Genomic DNA, 18795 nt, shown 5'->3' on the forward strand with positions numbered 1-18795 from the left:
TATTTCTGTGTATTGATGAGGATATTGAGGATATTGATACTGAAGGACTGCAGAAGCTCTGGTGATAGCAAACTTGGTTCAGACAGACACCTTTTTGTTGCTTTGCCAGCCTTGCACTTCTCACACTGTCAAAAAACCCCCAAAACATATTGAAGCAGTAATTTTTCTACTGCATTCAAAGAGCATCCTTATTTTGTAGCATGCAGTCTGCTGCTTTTTCCACTGGTTTGCTTCTCCAGGGAATTGGTTCTGTGAGTGCATCACAATGCCCAGTGCAAATCCTCACAATGAATGCACGGCCCTCAAGCAAGTGTTCACAGCAGCTCTCCAGTTTGCTGCCTCACTGTCATGTACTCAGTCCCTGCTGCTTTGTCTGTACTAAAATCCATTAACCCCAAATGGTTAGTCTTTTAAATTATTAATGCTTGAGATATATTTGTAATAATTTTGGTGTTATCATAGAGAAGGGAACCGTTTGGATTTATAATCTCACTGCAGTTCTCACTTGTCTTGTGCTGCAATCTAATTTATGATTCCAATAAAGTATTCCTCACCTGCACTTATGCCAGAAGAACACTGAGTTTTTGTCTTTCTGTGAGATTCTTCATGGTATCACAGAGCACAAATTTAAATGTCTTTTTATGTGCTGGAGACAGATTTATGGACAGACAGATGGCTTGCCTTTTTTCAGGCAAAGCAGAGATGGTTTGGAGCTTCCAAGAAGGTTCTCTGTGACCTTTCAGAGTATCCAGTGCCCAATGCTAATTTCTAATACTTTTGTCCATTCAATCTACTCAATTTTTTCTTCTTGAGAAACAAAATTTGAGAGTACTCTGCTGTCAGAAAAGGTGTTTCTTTCCCTTTCCTGTTGAAGGTAAAATCTCAAGAAATTTAGAATTATTTTATTTGGGTGATTCCAACTAGAAATAGAGTTTCAGACATTAGATGAATGTGAAGCCTTGACACAGAAAGGAGTGTTTTATAAAAAGTGCTAAGTTCTAAAGGTGCCACCCATAAGATAAATTAAAAACCTCTATCAAATTGTGGGCAAATCAAATGAATATGTGCCTTCAGTAGTGAAAGAAAAAGCTGCCATCCTTTTGTAAATGGCATATTCAGCCTTGAAGCAAAATATATAGGGCCTAAGAGAAATTTAAGCAGATTTAAAAGTGTCCTAGATTTATGAAACACCCACGCTCCCACAGCCTTGTAGGTTTTACATGGTTACTGTATCCAGCCTTGACTACTTCAAATGTTGATGTTACAAAAACTGCTTTTAGTAAACTCCTGCTTCAGGATGAACAGTAATTTCAGCTGTGTCATTCCAAAAAATGCTTTGCAGAGTAAGTTAAAAGCCATGGCTCTCCAAGGATCAGCAAGTGTAATCACAGAAGACATGATCAAAGAGCAGGAGTCCGTGAGCACAGACACGGGGCAGCCCGAGGAGACGCCCGGGGCTGCCGGGGCCGAGCTCATGGAGAAGGAGGATGAGCTCCCACAGCAGCCAGAGGAGCTCTCCTTCAGTCTGGATGAACTCAATGTCACATCATCACCTGAGTCCTCCACTGCTGGTCCAAATCAAGACTATAATTTAGTGAATTCTCTACTAAACCTCACTAAAAGTCCTGTGAGTTGGTTTTTCTTATTTGGTTTTTGGGTTTTTTCCACTCTGTGTGTTAAAATGAAATAGTTGGATGCTGTGTGAAGTGGGCAGAGGGAGTGAATAAACACACTGTATTTTAGCTATAAAAAGTGAGAGTTTTTGCAGGCACTTCTTGTAAATTGGCAATTTTCTTTGTAAATTCAGATTAAAGTAAAAATACTGTTTTAGAAAATTAATACTAAACTTGTTGATGGTAATATAAGTGGGTTTTTTTAAGAAACTTGTATAGGGTGCTGTATGTTTCACAGAAAAACTACACAGGATAATCAGAAGGTTAAATATATCACAAGAGAATGTTTTTAAAACTACTTCCAATTGTTCTGACTTAACCAAACCCACTCTCTTTGTAATGGCACTGAGCTATCTCTAGGAGTGGGCTTTCTTTTAAAAAAGACTGTTGTATGTCTTACCCAGCTCAATCATCAAATTCAGACTTAGATTCTTTCAGAAAATTTAGAAGAGGTTTGGGTAAGGCTGTAATTGCTGCAGCAGTGGCGAGAGCAGAAAACCAAGTCTACCACTTTACCTCATTATTGTTACATGAGTAGTTTACAGGATTTGGTGTCTTGGTCTCAAGCTGACCTACAGCTCTAGTTCTGTCAGCTGGAAGGTTGCAGCTGGCATTCTTGTATTTCACACAAAATCAGGGGAGAATATTTATTTTGTAGCATCCAAATTCACTAGAGTTAATGGCTGAGAAGGCAACAAAATAAATGTATTCAGACACTGTGGGGGAATGGAGAGCTATTTGGAAGGTGTTTGCTTCTTGATTTCCAGTGGCCTTCATTCACTCTCTGATTAATTCTTCCATGCCCTTCTGCCAGGACGGCCGGATAGCAGTGAAGGCCTGTGAAGGTCTCATGCTTTTGGTGAGTTTGCCAGAACCAGCAGCTGCCAAGTGCCTGACTCAAAGCACTTGTTTATGTGAATTGTTGACAGACAGGCTGGCCACCCTCTACAAAGCCTTGCCTCAGTCACTGGATCCCTTAGACATTGAAACAGTGGAGGCAATTAACTGGGGGTAAGAATTTTATTTTTGTATTTAATACTCAAAGTGACTTTACACCCTTCCCTGAAACTAATTTGATAGGTGGATAATGTGTATAAAATACTCCCACACACACAGGCTAAAGCCTCAAGGGCAGAGCTGAGATAGAGCTGTAGCACAGTGGTGCACTTTGGGTGTCCAATGTACCTGTGATTTCTGACATGGAGCCAGGTCTGCCTGCCAGTCCCTGGCAGAAATTCCTCAGGGGGCAAGTTTCTCCACTGGGTTACATCAGCAGTTTCTAGTGATGTCACTGGAGTATCCGGTGTGGATTAATATTCTTATGCAGATATCAAGGATTTAGGAAGCATAAACTTCTCACTGTACACAGTGAGCATTGTAAGCTGCTCTGAGGGGTAGGAAGGGTCTATTTGTTAACAGGCTGTTGCAAAATTTTTGCAGAAAAAAGAAGAAGGAAAGAGTTGCTGCATAAGTAATTAGCATGAAGCAAAAAATACATGCCTGTTATCCTAACTGCTTGTAATTTAGATTCTTAAAACATTTATCTTCCCTACTCTGCCTTCATTATTATGACTTGCTCCTGATCTGTTAGTACTGAGACAAAAGAAGGTATTTGCAAAATGCCTAGCAAGATTTCTGGTGGTTGGAGTTTGAAATTAGAAGGGGAAAGCCCACACCTTTAAATTGTGGCATAAATAAACAGTGGAGTTTTTTACCAAAGAAAGTTGTGTATTTGTTATTCCTTACAGCCCTTAAATTGAGATAGATGTTTCTTTCTGAAAGATACACTCTATTTCAGGTATACACTGTGTGGTTTTGGTCGACTTGCCTGAGGTCACTTACAGAGTAGAGAAGAACAATTGCCTTCATTTTATGGTTCTGTGACTACAGGAGTTACTGATTCATTTTCTGTAGTCTGTGTATTCTGGGAGAACAGACTTGGTGATCAGTTTTCCCTTCTGACTCCAGAAACACTTTTTCCTTCAGCATGCACTGAATATCTGTTTTGTGATGGCACTGCCAGATCCGTAAAGATCAGCAGAAAAGCATTTTTAATGTTCCTTCATTACAAGTAGGTCATTAATTATTCTGTTAGGTTCAATAAGAATGGAGTCTGCGATTCTTCAACTACTTGTAGACTAAATAAACATTTTTTCTCTGTGTGCTCTAGTTTGGATTCCTACAGCCACAAAGAAGATGCATCTGCTTTTCCAGGGAAAAGAGCATTGATTTCATTTCTTTCTTGGTTTGACTACTGTGATCAACTCATCAAAGAAGCACAAAAGGTTTGAAATGTATTCAGATGATACAAATATATTCAGCAAATAAGTAGTTCCAGTTGTTTCCTAGCTTCTGAGTTTGAGGCACACCATTTTGTACTTTTGTTTCAGACGACTGCTGTTGCTATGGCAAAAGCTGTGCGGGAACGATTCTTCATTGATGTTATGGAACCTCAGCTGATGCAAACGTGAGTAGCATCCTACAAGACACAGCAGAACAGAATCTGAATCAAGCTGATTTTGGGGAGTGGAAATCCACTCCATATCTGATATGAAAATGTTTCATTCAGTTCAGAGATTGGAATCCTCACATCAACTGCGCTGTTGCACCGCATTGTTCGTCAGGTGACTTCAGATGTGCTGCTGCAGGAACTGGTGTATTTCATCCTTGGAGAGCACAGAGAGCCAGAAACCCTGGCAGACATCAACAGGCATCCATTGAGGCACAGGCTGATCGAGCACTGTGATCACATTTCTGATGAGGTGAGGGCTGATCTGGCACAGGAGTGTCTGCTGGCCGCTTCTGGAGTGTGGAGAGTCTGTAAAGACACTGTTGTGAAGACTTCTCATATTTGTGTCCAGTAACATCTTTTACCAAGAAAGAGAATTCTGGCTCCTGGCCCTACAAATTCCCTTTAGAAAATGAAGGCAACCTGTTTTCTCCACCTAGCAATATATCCTTTTTTTTTTTTTTTTTTTTTGCTGAAGATCTTTTTGTGAATTTGTGTGCCCACTATGTATATCCAGTTAGACTTGCTTGTCTGTAAGACAGAGTCAACTGAGTTTTTGTAATTGCATTTTAGTTTGTTGCTGTTATTTTCCATGTTGCGTCAGTTCTGTCTTATTATCATATAAGATACAGATAAAAACTAAGTGTGGTTGGAGGATATATGCAATGCCAGTTAAAAGATGATGTGATAATTTTAAGGTCTTTACATACACTAAGCATCATTAAAATAATTCACTTCAGTAAAATCCCTCCTCCGAAGCTGCTTGCTTCATTTTTTCCATGAAACAATTTCAGCACTCTACTTTTTCAAATGAAAACCAAGCTTGCCTGAAATAAAAATCTGTATTTTCTCATATCCATTGATTCAGTATGCCTACCTGCTCACTCTGTCAGAATGAGTTATCTCTCTAAATCAGTTATCTTTGCAAAGCTAAGCGCTCTCCAGCAGTCTTGAAAAATTGTCTTTGTATTGCCTAAAGTCAATGTTCCTTTAAAAGCCTACATAGCATCTCCATGTAAAAATCTTAGCCTATAGATCTAGTTACAATATCCCAGTATTACTTTCTTTTTTTCTGGGTATTTATTGGTAACTTTAAGTCCTGTTGTGGGTCTCATTTGCACAATGATAATCATCTTCCAGCATGGAACTGTAGAACAGAAAGCTAAATTCTGAGTTCTCTGTATGTTCTTTGTATTGTTATTTTGACAGATTTCACAACAGGTATTTTAACAGGAAAAAAAAAGCATTCCCATAGTGATTTTCAAATGTGTGTGAACTCTTCATCCATGTTCATACCACATGTAGCATCATAATTTCCTATTTTTTCTTATGATTTTGTTTCCTTCCATAATGTCAATAAGTAATTGCAGTGTTCTAGAATGGACAAAGCAGATAAAAGGCAAAAAAGCACAGGGCAGCAGGACATCAGTTGATTGAGTTTTTACTCTTTCTGTTGCAGATCAGCATAATGACTTTACGAATGTTTGAGCACCTTTTGCAAAAACCCAATGAGCACATCCTTTATAATTTGGTTCTGAGAAATTTGGAAGAAAGAAACTACATGGAATACAAGCCTCCCTGTCAAGAAGATAAAGATGTGGTAGAGAATGGACAAATTGCTGGAGCAGTGTAAGTTTCATTTTTAAGAGAAGTTTTCACAACAAGTAACTTGGATCCTTATTTTTAGAACAAAACAGGTTTTTTTCCAGTAATTGAAAGAAAAGTGAGCCTGGAGAGCACTTGAGTGCTCGATGTATTAATCCATATCCGTAAAGTGATGCAGAAATTCTTACATCAGCAACTTAAGGAAACTCTTAGAACAGGAACAGAAAATCTAAAATTACCACAAGCCTCTTTGCAGAACAATAGACACTCAGAGGTCTTCGTGTCTCAATTTATTTATGCATCTACCAAGCTTAAATCTATGCATATTTTATTGCAATCAGTGAGAATATTCTTGCAGTCAATAACTTCAGTGTTTTGCTTACATTTATGTTCCTAGTGATTTTTGATGGAAGAAAATTCCTGAGGCACTACATAAAATAAACAAATAAAATACTGAGGCACTACATAAAATGTATATGCTAGGTAACTCTTATCACTCAGTGTTTTAGTGAAGGAGAGGTAAGGACTGGCCACACAAACTATTTTAGTAATCTAGAATATTTTAAATATGTCCTGGAGTAGAACTCTCTCACATGACAAATACAGCTAAGAAGTTTTAAATTACTTGATGCAGTAATTTTGTCCAAGTCAAAAATGTTTCATCTGTTGTTGACATTGTTGCAAAGGTTGGTATTTCTGCATATTAATTATGTAATACATTGTAGATATTGTTATGTTCTGGAACACATCCTCATTGTTCAGAGAAGAAAAACAGCCTACCTTGTGACCCAGAGATTTTCCTGCCTTCCATAACATTTTGTGGATGATTATGTTTTTGTCTAATGTAATTTCACAGAGATCTGGAGGAAGATCCATTATTTACTGATCTGTCTCCAGATAACACATTGTCAGCTCAGGAGTGGCTCAGTGCTTCTCCACCCGTCAGTCCAGAACATCCAAAAAATGATGGGAAGACTGAAGTTCATAAAATTGTAAATAGGTGAGTTGAAACAAAGACTTGAGGAAATGTCTGAATGTGTGGGTGTCTGCACACACTGTGCAAATTAAATGTGTACTCTGTAATGGATGTTATTCTGTGCCAGCTGGGAAAATTACTCCACAGAAGGAAATTGTGGCATTTTATCAGAAAGCTACTTCTGAAAGATTAGAGCTTGCATTAATTCAAATAAATGAGAAAAATAGAAAAACTTTGCAGCTAATGGTTGAATACTCAGAATTCACAATTATAAAAGTTGCTTTTTGCAGAAATACTTGCTGTACTTGAAATGCTCTTACAGGACTTAACCTTCCTGAACAAGTCTGGGGAGTCTTGCCATAAACCTTCTGGGGAAAAAAACACCCTCAGACTTCCTTAGAACTTCAAAAGTTCCATAAACACAGACACAAAAGGAAATAATTGCCATGCTAGAGATAACCTTCTGTTCCCTGAAAGTCAGGGGGCACCTGTGTCACCTGTGACATAGCTCAGTGCTGTCAGACTCACTGCAAATTGGATATCACAAGGAGGACAAGCTCTGCTCTAAGCAACTTAGTGATGGTAATTCTCTTAGGAACTAATATTAGGATGAGGGCTGTTTGCTCTGTCAATACTTGGTAGCAGAGCAGCACTGGTGTGTCAGTGCTGACCTATCTGCCTGCCCAGAAATAATCAAAGGTGTTAGCCAGAGGAAGCAAACAGCCCAGGGACAGTGACATCATCACTTCTTGCCCTCTTTCCCCCAGTATCACTATTTATAGTTTATGGTGGACATGGTTTGGAGCAAAGACACAAAGAACACTCTCCTAAATTCACCTCATGTAACCTGCATCAGGGAATAGAAGTGTTTTCTGATTTGCAGTGTCCTGCAAATTTGTATTTTTTGAGATAAGATGAACTAACTCCACGTGAAAAGTCAGCTACTACATATTTCTGTATATAAATTCTACAGGAGTGTCCAGCAGTTCTTGGGGTATAATGAAGGCTGAAATTTAGAATCAGGGTCCAAAGACTGGGTTTTATCTTCTGTCCAGAAATTTCAATGGGTTTAGTTTATTTTTTTTTTTAAGTTACTAATATTATTCAGAATTTCCTGATGCATTTTACGTCAGATATTGCTGAAGTAATAAGGACAGAGTATTTGACTACACACCTAGCAAAGGCAATTATAGTTGTAACAGGGACATTTATATGCAGATACTCCTGGTGTGTCTTTAGATGTTCATTTTTTTGCCACAACAAACTGGTAAACAAACTACCTATGAAGTAGTTTAGGAAGAATTGTATCTGTAATTCTTCTTCTCTTTTGACTGATTTATTCCCAAGTATATTTTGTTTTAGCTCTTGTAAGATTGAGTCTTTAGCAAATACTTGACCTATTTATGACTATTCCCTTTACTCTCCATTCTGTCTGCTGATTCTCAGAAAATGCTTCCACTGATGACTTTGCCTCTCATGCCAGATACAAAACTCTCAAGTACATGCCTTGTTATTACCTATAGTAGTTGGAATAGGTAGGCTTAAATAGATTTTGTGTTCTCTGTTCTTCACATAAAGTTGTGGTAGAGTCTGTGGATTAATTGGCCAGACAGTTCAGCATTGTGTGTACACTGCTACAGATGATGAGGAAGTATTGATCTGGTGCTCTGTGGAATATAGTCATTAATGTACTTTTTTTCTCTTCAGTTTTCTCTGTCTTGTACCTGATGAAGCAAAGTCATCATACCATGTGGAGGGTACAGGTTATGATACTTACCTCAGAGATGCCCACAGACAAGTAAGTCACTGAACTCTTCCTTAGTCCTTGAGAGTTTGAAAATGCTGGTGAGAATATACAAATGGTTCTGTAAATAGTCCTATTAAATGCATCTTTGGGTAATGGAAGATGGGAAAATTCAATTTTCATTTTTAATGAAAACTTACCTTTGGAGATCTTTTGATGATGAATTCACCTTGTATTGCACTAGTGGGAATAATGGATGACATTAAATGCATTAATATTCATATAACAAATACTGTGAGAGAAAACCTGAACTGCAGATAGATTCTTAATTTGCTTCTGCATTTATCTGCATTCTCTTGGAGAATTGCCTGCCAAGCTGTTTAAAAGAACTAAAGAGAAATTAAAATGCTGCATAGGAGTTATGCAATCTGGGACTTAGCAAATAAAGGCTCATCTCAGGGAATGCACAGCCTAAGGCATTCAGGTTTGAAGTTGGGAGGTGGGGTAGGCAGGGAAAGCTTTATGATTTACTGTTTAAAAATAAATGCAAGTTTTGCTTTTACAACCATAGTTTCCTTGGTCAGAGGATAGTCACTGTTTGTTTGCAGCTTTTCTATTGAAACCCTGGGAATCTTCTAGAATAGAAAAATCTATGCAAAGGAACAGAGTAACTGAGAGCTATATTTAGTAGGTAATTCAAAAATTCCCTAACCTTGGAATTATGTTATCAGCTGCTAAAGATGGGACATGAGATTTTTGTATTTATATTGCTTCATCTGTAGTCTCTCCTGAAAAGAAAGGGAATAGAAAGTAGAGAATAAGGAAACAAAGGTTGATGTAAAATTCCCCTGTGTTGTATTTTTGGATGCCAGAAACCACTTATCATCTTCGTCTTTCATTCATGTCTTGGGAAAAAGAGTGTCCTGGGAGTTATTAGAGAGCAGAATTGCTTTCTGTCACTTCCTGACGATGGTATGGCTACTGTTAAAATATTTCCCCCCTAAGAGTAGCCCTGCCTGTTGCTGTTATTACATCCAAATAGCTGTTCTGCTTCCTTATTACTATTCCTGGAAGCCTGCAGTAGTAGGTAAGCTACAATCAATGCAGAATTTTTGAGTCTGTTTTCTGATTCTTTTGCTTCTATTCCTTCCTGTGTTCTTTATTTTCTCTGCTTCAGCTTGTGCTCCTTTCAAGGTGTAATTCCTTGCAAGAGGCATCAGGCAGCACAAAGCAAATATGGGGCAAGGTAGAGAAAGACTGCCAGGGGTGTTAGGAAATAAAGAGAGGGAAGAGGAAGCCCTGAAATACTTTTAGTCTGTATGTTCTGCATGTACACATGCCTTTCCTGTCCTGGGAATTAGGGAGCAGAATGCTTTGGATAGCAAGATCAGCTACACATAATGCAGTAGAAGTGTGGAAATCTACTCTCAAGAGGATGGTTAAGAATGCAATTCCTGCTTCAAAAGAACCCTGATCAGGTTGTGTATTGTTGGTGTTGCTTTGTGTTTTGGCCCCAGCTGCTTTTTGGGAGCTCTGTTCTCCACTCACTGCTTTTCAAACTACCCTTGTAGCAGGAAAATTCTCCCCAGGAGAATGAGGTGCCTGCTAATAGTGGTTTTACTGATAGTGTTTACTTTAGAATGACTGATCTTTTTGAGCTTACATTCATAATTTAGCTACAGATTATGGTTTTAAGGTGTATGGACTATCAAAGGAGATGAAACAGTTTCCATGGAGATTGAAGTGTGTTTTCCTCACTACTTTTTTGTAGTTCCGGGATTATTGTGTCGTTTGCTTACGGTGGGAGTGGCCTGGATCTCCCAGGTCTTTGGAAAAGTGCAATTTGGAAGCGTCATTTTTTGAAGGACACTTCCTCAAAGTTCTGTTTGAAAGAATGGGCAGGATTCTTGATCAGGTAAGAAAAAACAAGTTAACAATTCAATTTTTGACACTTTAATCACTTTTAAAGAGCTGATCACCATCAGGTCCTGTGAATTCTCATCACTATTATAGTGTCATATTATTGTGTAATGTGCCCTTTCCTGGTCATAAGCCTGAAAAGAGCCATTTGCACATATAAGTGCACAGGGAACATGTGCAGGAAGCCAGGAGTAGCTTCTAGATCAGCTCTGATATGAATCTGTGATACCAGAAAGCTTTGCAGAGGTGGTAGTTCTCCCTAACCTCATTTCTGACATAAGATAGCTCAGGCACACAAGTGAAGTAACTTGTTTCAAAGACCTCATGTACTAGACACTACCTTCTTCCTCCTGCTATTACAGATTTCTGTAGAACTGACTGTACCCTAAGATTTTTTTTTTAATTTCCTGAACTTCAAAATTTGCTGGGTTTAATCTTTTTAGCTGCAGGGATTTTTTTTTAGAATTTATCTGATATGGGGCCATTTAACTGAGTCTGCTGACATATGGACAGAAATAAAAGCTCTGTGTGAAGAAGCAGCTTTCTTTAATGCTCTCAATTAGTTGGAATCACAACAGCAATCTGTCAGAACAATGCAGCACGTGTTACTCCTTTGTTTCCTTCTCCTCTTGTGAACACCAGATAATGCTCATACCTTCAAAGCTTCCTAATGAATTGGCTGACTCAAACAGCTCTAAAGACCTTCTCCTACAGTTCAGCTAGGTAGGCAGTGAATAGATTTATGGAAGGAATTTTTGTCTCTCTCTGCAGAATAACTCTGCAATAATAACTCAAAATGTAGTGATCTCTTTTACCTGTAACATCTGTGGTCCAGGGGCTGCAAGCTTCATTTGTTAGGAGATTGGGATGAATCTATTGCTGGAGTGCCAAGTGCAGAAATAACTGCCACTGACTGGAAGAAATAAGTGCTTTCATTTCAAAAGATTTATGAGGCAACTTTGCAATGCAATAGTGTGTGGTAACAAATTCAAGAATAAGATACCTAAATATTACTTATGTGGGCACATGTAGTCAGTGGAAATTTTGTCAGAGCAGCCCCAGTAGTCCCTGGGGCTCTTAGGCTGAAAGGCAAGTAGGTGTCTCTTTCAGTGCAAAGTGAATCACTCAGCTTCCTCAATTCTGTGGACTGAAAGCTCCACTCAGGTGCCTGAGCTCAGCTATCTGTTGCCATTTTTGTGGTGTCCAAGATATTCTCAGAAGTTTGTGGTTCCAACACAGATCTTGCAGGATCCACCCTCTGTGGAACCATCCAGAGACCAGCAGATACTTGGGAGTTCTGAGATGGCAGGAGATGTTTGTGTGTGGGCAGGGTATGAGGTGTCAGATCTCTGGTGAGTCAGCTAATGAGAGCTTAGACATGCAGACATGGCTAAATGTATCTGTCATAATCTGAGCCTGAATTCATCCAAATCTCTCAGATCTGAAAGGGGGAAGAATCTATTCTCTTATTCTTCAGTGGGATGCTAACTTGAGAGCATAAAGATGAGAATTTGAGGTCATTGAATCCTCCTCTTCTCAGTGTGGTGATGCCAGTGAGGGTATTACTGCCAATATGCAGTCAGAGATTAAATGAGGCCCTGTAATCCACTTAGATCAGCAAGCAGAGGTGTACCAAAGGAATGTCTGTCCCTCTCTTGTCAGCTTAGTCTGTTCTGCCACTGAAGAAATGGAAGGAGGTTCTACTAGTTTGTAAATTCTGGGCTGAATTAAAATGTCAGCTTGTTTTCACTGGGACGGCAAAATCAAAGACAAAAAAAAAGTTTTGAAACATGAAGAAGCCATGGTGAAAATGCTTGCTTTTATGGAAATAAGTTTCTTACTAGAATGGTCAAATCCTTTAAACTACTCACTTTTTTTCCCCTGGAAATTTAGATACTGTTTTATTCCTTATGACTGATAAGCATTTTCCATCATCTGACAGTGTTGTCTCTCCCATTTGATTGATTTGGGGAATGGAGGTAGACAAGAAGCTCAGAATTTCCTGCTGCTTTCCCAGCCCAGGACTGGTCCCATCTCCCATGGGTTGCTGCCACAAAATGGCCAGGCCTTCTGCAGTGGTTCTTTCCCAGGAAAAAATAAAGTAGAAGAGAAATAACATATTAGCTGTAAACATGGATTTGTCTCTGGCAATTTCCTGAGCTCATATACTTTACCATTTCCCAGGAGAAGCAAGCAGATGTTTAATCTAGGCTGGTTCCATGCTATTTCTTTAGCTGAAGAAATGTTTTATGGGAAGAGGACTTGCCCTGCAATAAACAAGTGTGCAAAAGCTTCAAGTGGTTGTAGCAGCAATACAGATAATAACATCTAATGCTGTCATATTCACAGCACTTGTGAATTTTCACTTGTTGTGAAAAGCAGAGGTTGGGCCTGTCTTCTAATCTAACTTTTTATCTTTATGTATTCATAACCCTGTGTAAAAAGGGTAATTAAATGAACTAGTAGTTAAATAAACATGAGGTGGAGGAAAAGAAGGCAGCATGAAAATAACTAAGCCCTGTGTTTCCCTCTTTTTGCAGCCCTATGATGTAAATTTACAAGTTACTTCAGTGTTGTCCAAACTGTCCCTGTTTCCCCATCCTCACATACACGAATACCTTTTGGATCCTTACGTCAACCTCGCCTCTGGCTGCAAGTCTCTCTTCTCTGTGATTGTCAGGGTGAGTAAACACAGCAATAATTACACAATTACACAGCAATAAGTACAGCAGTAATATGTTTTAATAACTTTGTCATTCGTGGTAGTAATTGCTGGATATTTTAAGTTGGTAAATGTTTCTCATTGAAAGCTGATTTCGAATCAAGACTGGGCCTACGTGGGTATCTCTGCTCATGCTCTTTTTTTCCTGATGAAGGGTGTTCTTGACAGTTAAGTCCTGGATTTATCAAAAGTCCCTTTCTTCTTCTCCAGTTCCATCTCTTCCTGCCAGACTTGCATCCTAGAAGTGCTGGCTGGTCACACTGCAGTGTCCTCACTCAGAGTCCCTCGCTTACCCCACGCACCAGCTGTTATTAAGCTGCTCAGAAGCCTGTTAATGATGCTGCCAATAGTAACAGAGGGCTTGGCTCCCTCTCTCCCAGCAGCCCTCCCTGTTGCAAAATACACCCTTCACTCTCCTCTTGTGCCTTCCCTAAGCCCAGGAATTCACTGGTTGATTGACTATGTCAACATTTAAAAAGACAAATTAATCATTGATGTAATTGAAGCAAATAATGCTATTTGTGACAAGTGCAAGTAAGGCTTTTATATTTCTTTACTTTCTGCACTCACTCAGCCTCTTTTTGGGCAGAGCAGCCTCTCTGCAGGTTGTTCTGTGAGGATGCTGAAGTGGGCACTGAGGCTGCCATCGGTGTTAACTTTGTGTGTTGATGGCCTGGGCTTTACAGGTCGTCGGGGACCTCATGGTTAGAATCCAGCGCATCCCAGATTTCACTCCCAAACTTCTGCTGGTCAGAAAACGCCTGCTGGGCTTGGAGCCAGAAGGGCCCATGTGAGTAAACACATTGCACGTTCTCCGAGACGCGTGGCTGGGTCTGTGTGTGTGCCAGTCCTGATTCCTGCAATTCTCTTCCCGTCCAGCATTGACCACATGACGTTACTAGAGGGCGTGATTGTGCTGGAGGAGTTCTGCAAGGAGCTGGCCGCGATCGCCTTTGTCAAGTACCACACCTCAGCCACGCCCTGAGCAGCCCTGGCCAGCCACCCCCGGGGCCACCGACAGCACCCAGAGACAAGGGGGTGCCTCCAGCAAAGCGGCACAAAAGGGGATGTTGGCAAGACGAGTTGCTTTCACCAGATGTTGAGATTGCAAATGGACTTGGAGTATGAGCATTTGGGGAGATACCAACAGGCAGCATTTCTGTGTGAAGAGCTGCAAAAGCTGCATGAAGAACCACAGCCATCAGACCTTGGTCATTCTGATGACAGTGTTTAGAGAGTTTGGGCTCTTGTATATCCTGGGGCTCATGTGCACCAATTTGCTCTTTGTGACCATATTACTTTTAAAAAAGCAAATTAATTTTATAACATTTTTATGTGTTAATTCTTCTTCTTTTCAGTTGGATGTATGAAAGAAAAACACACCTATAGTAACAGCATATGTTATTAAAAATGAAGAAGTTGAAAAAAATCCACCAATCCATATACAACAGGAGATGTTAATGAGGGATCATTTTGCTCTTGGTAGATCTGAAGTACAACTCTGAGCTTGATTCCTCATTGGTTTACTCCAAGAAATCTATCAGTCTAAGATCAATACTAAAGAAATTAATCCCGGTTCGGCATCACATCCATAACAAATATATCTGAAGTGTACATGTTTGTAGCATGCTTGTCTCTGTCATTCCAAGTGATTGGTCTCCAGGTCATCCATGTAACTAGATTTGCTTTAGCTTTTTACATAGGAACTCCAGTTGTTTGACTCATGTCACCTTTACATTATAGGTTAATTATAGGTCATAAGTAGTTGTTGCTGAAACAGTATTTTTAATTTCTTTTAAATTGATATTAGTCTGAATTGGTTTAAGAATCTTTTGTGCCTTGAAAATCAGCAGCATAAGCATTCTGTTCTTTAGAGAGACATTTTTATTGCTTATCTAACCATCACAGTGATGCCAACTCACTTAAAGCATTGATAACTTATTTAGGACCAAAATTTGCACCTGCTTTTCACAGTGCTGGGATGCAGGGATGCCTCTCAGTGACCCCTTTTCCCTGAGAATGCCATCAGGCAGGGCAGGCACTGGCATTACAAGCAGAGGCCACTTCAGGGAGCTTTGCTTCTGCCCTGCAGAGGGTCCTCACTGCAGGTGGCTGTGCTGGACCTTGCAGTCACTCCCAGTGACCTGTCCTGCTCCCCACACTCGTGGGTAGAACCCCTTTCCCCTCCTTTGAGCAAGGCCAGGTAGAGCTCAGCTCCTGTTTACAATTCTTTCCTCCTTTCCTGCCCCCTGTTTGCACAGCTAATGCCCAGTTCAGATGTCATTGCTCATATGCAAACATGGACTAATTTATTCAGTCTCTAGAATTCCTCTGGATTTACATGACTGTACCTAGAATCTGATTCTGCTCTTTATCTATGCCTTTGAGGTCTTGTTTTTTAATATTTATGGAAGCTGGATGTTAAGAGACCTTCTAAGTTAGCAGGTTAATTAGAGCAGTGTCACAGTTAATGGGCTAAATTTATTCTTGTCACCAGTGAAGAGCATCCTGCTGTAAAAGCTTCCAGTACAGGTTCAGCTGGAGAAAGCAGTTCTGGAACTAGGGAAACATTTTTGTAGGTAAAATCTGTATTCAGTGGCTGCCTGTACTGGGGCACTTTTGCAAACACTGTTGCATTTCTCTAGCAGACAAAAGCAAGTTTTACCTCTTCACCTACTGGGTTTTTCCTGCATTTAGCTCCAAGTGTTTTCAGGTCCAAGTAGCATAGTAGGACAAAATTTGAAAAAATTACACTTCATTTTTCTTCTTGAGAAACATACCTTGAATATAGCAAATAATTTCTAGTGATCTGCATTGCAGACAGTCCACATTAGGAGTTTACTTAATACCTGACATATAGTTTAGAACATGTTGATGTCTATGCAGAGTGATGTTTAATGCATACATTTGCTATTTATAAGGTCCCAATTCAGCAAAACAGTTAAATATAAGCTTAATTTCAAGTATTTTTTCCTTAAATCACAATCTTTTTACATGTGCAAAGTTAAGCAGTTGAGCAGAAATGCTGATGCTGTACTGAATTTGGGTCTTTGTTGGTTTTGCTTGAGCTTAATTACTTTTTCCTCAAATCATCTTTTTTTTTTTTTTAATCCAGAATACTTCTAATGTCCCAATTTCAGTGGAAACTGGAAGTGATAATACTGCTATAAAGGAAAGTGAGTGAAATGTTAAACAAAACTTGAACAAGCATTCCAAGTAATATAAGAATTGATAAAGCCATTCAAGAGTTGCCTGATCTCAAATGAAAGCATCAACATCACATCCTTGGTTTGGCTCTTTTCAGTGGTAGCTGAACTCATCACCCTGAAAGGCTGCAGCCTCTGTGCTGTTCTGATGCACAGCACTGCAGAGCTGCAAACACAGCTCCTTAAGCTTGTCCATGAGAAAAATAAGTAGATTGAACTATGATCACCCATAAATTCAGGCTGTGGATCCATCCTCACACAACTGAAGCAATCCTTAAAGTTGCTTTAACCTAAACTGCTTTTGTGAGTGCTGCCTACAAACCCTTATTACCATATCTGATGACAATGACCTTTATTTTTGTAAAAGTGCTTTAATCTTTCTTAAGAGATGGAACTCATTTAATTATTTTTGTGGAGATATTTTTCATGCACTTTTTTTTTTAATGATTAGAAGTTAGTTCAGGTCCATGTTTTCACCTTTTTGATCTATGCATGTCATTGAGGAGCCCATTTTGTTTTTGTGTGCATGTGTTTGTATGTGGTTATTTATTACTGAGAGAGGGCCACCAGAGAAAATACTTGGCCTGAAGAGTTCATGGCTTGTGCAGATCCTCCAGATGTCAGTGGGAAGAAAGTGCTCATCACCTTAGAGAATGGGGCCACTGGTATTAGATAGAATACTTGAGATGGGATAGAATAATTTTTTATTTCAAAAAGCAGATCCAAACCACATTCTAATCTTTGATGCACATGTGTGTAAATAGAAACATTGTTTTGTTTTGTTTTTTTTTTCATTTATAGTATGTATTTGATTTAGACTGATTTAGAAATTTTTGTAATAAGCCATGTGCTAGCTCTGGTAGAACAAGTTTGTCCTTAGGTTCTCCTATGACTGTAATAGTCCTGGTATTCAGATTCTGTCTGTGTAATGTTCTTACTCTATATTTGTCTGTGCAATATAAAAGCTGTGACTTGATGCACAGCTTGAGTCTGGTTGTACATCACCTATGTATATATATATACATATATATATAAAAGGACCAGAATCCCAAGCTTGCTTACACTATGATTAGTGTAAAGATTGCCACACTTCATTTTACAGGGCACAAGTAATCATGGAATGGCTTTGTAAGTGCATGGTAATTTCTACCATAACCTGCTGTGCAATCTCACAGGTGACATTTTATTATTGCTCTTTGTTTTGCTAGAAGAAATACTAACCTGAAGGACTTGGTGAGATTAAAGGGTCCTGGAGTAGACCTGGGGCTACATGGAAAATCCATATCTGATATTGCATATCATACAGGGTTTTCAAACCATGTCCTCAATGCTTTCTGTGCCCTGTAAAATAGTGTAATTATATAAAATATATACTCCTTGTTTTGCCTCCTGCCTTGTTTACATTAAACAGAGGATATTCAGTAAAAATTTTCTAATAAACTTTGTGTAGGTCACTTACTAACAGTGTTGCCAAGGTTTCACAGATGTGGGAATTTCCAATGAGGAATTGTTGAAACAGCCACATTACCAGACATACAATATTAGTTTTTATGAAGGAGGTTGTGATAAAACTCAACTTTTTGTGCTAAAAAATGCATGGAGGATTAAAAGGGATATTCTCAAAATAAATTAATTTCAGTGAAGCAACTGCTGCTATTATTACAGAATCCGTAATAATTTTTGTATGGGTGACCTTGAGACAGAATATGTTTTAACATTTTACATCTTGCCTTTGATCCTGAAGTCCTCATTTATTTTGAGTCTGTCACTACAGCATCTTCTGGGATAAACTTGTTTCCTGTGCTGTGCAGGGCTTGGACTGAATCAGCATGCTGTTGCCCAGGAGGATGGGAAACCTGGGGGAATGGGCAGGCTGGAGCCATCCTGGGCACAGATTAACATCAGCTCTTTCCTGGGAGCCCTGATATCCCTCCAGAAAGGCTGCAGATGGTCAAGGCCTTGGTTTTCCATTGCATTTGAGTGCAGAGTGTGTCAGTCACAGCATTGGTTTGTTGGAGACAAATGTCATGGGGGTGAGCGAGCATCGTTTCTTCCTTCTGGGCCTTCCAGGAAGGCTTTTATACACAGGGTTTATGTATGTTTCTAAATACTTTTAAATTGTGTTTGTTGTGTGTTTTTTCTACTTTGGGTTTCCTTCTAGTTTTCATCAGTCTTTAAAAGTCTTGTTGCTCTGTAGGATCCCCTCTGAGGGCTGCACTTGGATTTTAAGCTGTTCCTTCTCGGTATTTAACAGCTGCAAGTGCTCTTACATCTTTAATAAGAACAGTGCTACAGCAAGATGATGCACTTGACAGCTTTCAGTTTAGCTCCCTGCATCTTTCTCCCATCCTCCTGGTCTCAGAGATTGTCATCTCCCACCCCAGATCATTTATCTGCTGTGCCTGCATGAGGCATTCAGAGATTTAGGGAGACTTTGCTT

General features: G+C 39.4%; 1 protein-coding gene across 2 annotated transcripts in view; it reads left to right on the forward strand.

The window, feature by feature from the left end:
* Positions 1 to 18011, forward strand: part of FHIP2A (FHF complex subunit HOOK interacting protein 2A) — a 33884-nt gene extending 15873 nt beyond the window's left edge. For both annotated transcript variants that reach the window (XM_058028976.1, XM_058028977.1), the window contains 12 exons: positions 1343 to 1627; positions 2488 to 2684; positions 3844 to 3958; positions 4064 to 4140; positions 4243 to 4435; positions 5642 to 5811; positions 6644 to 6787; positions 8471 to 8561; positions 10279 to 10422; positions 12968 to 13108; positions 13836 to 13939; positions 14029 to 18011. In XM_058028976.1, coding sequence (XP_057884959.1) covers positions 1343 to 1627; positions 2488 to 2684; positions 3844 to 3958; positions 4064 to 4140; positions 4243 to 4435; positions 5642 to 5811; positions 6644 to 6787; positions 8471 to 8561; positions 10279 to 10422; positions 12968 to 13108; positions 13836 to 13939; positions 14029 to 14134 — 1767 coding nt within the window. In that variant the 3' untranslated portion in view covers positions 14135 to 18011. The remainder of the gene's footprint in view (positions 1 to 1342; positions 1628 to 2487; positions 2685 to 3843; positions 3959 to 4063; positions 4141 to 4242; positions 4436 to 5641; positions 5812 to 6643; positions 6788 to 8470; positions 8562 to 10278; positions 10423 to 12967; positions 13109 to 13835; positions 13940 to 14028) is intronic.
* Positions 18012 to 18795: the final 784 nt, after the last annotated feature.

The sequence above is a fragment of the Melospiza georgiana genome, chromosome 8 (assembly GCF_028018845.1).
Source record: "Melospiza georgiana isolate bMelGeo1 chromosome 8, bMelGeo1.pri, whole genome shotgun sequence".
Classification (NCBI taxonomy): Eukaryota; Metazoa; Chordata; class Aves; order Passeriformes; family Passerellidae; genus Melospiza; species Melospiza georgiana.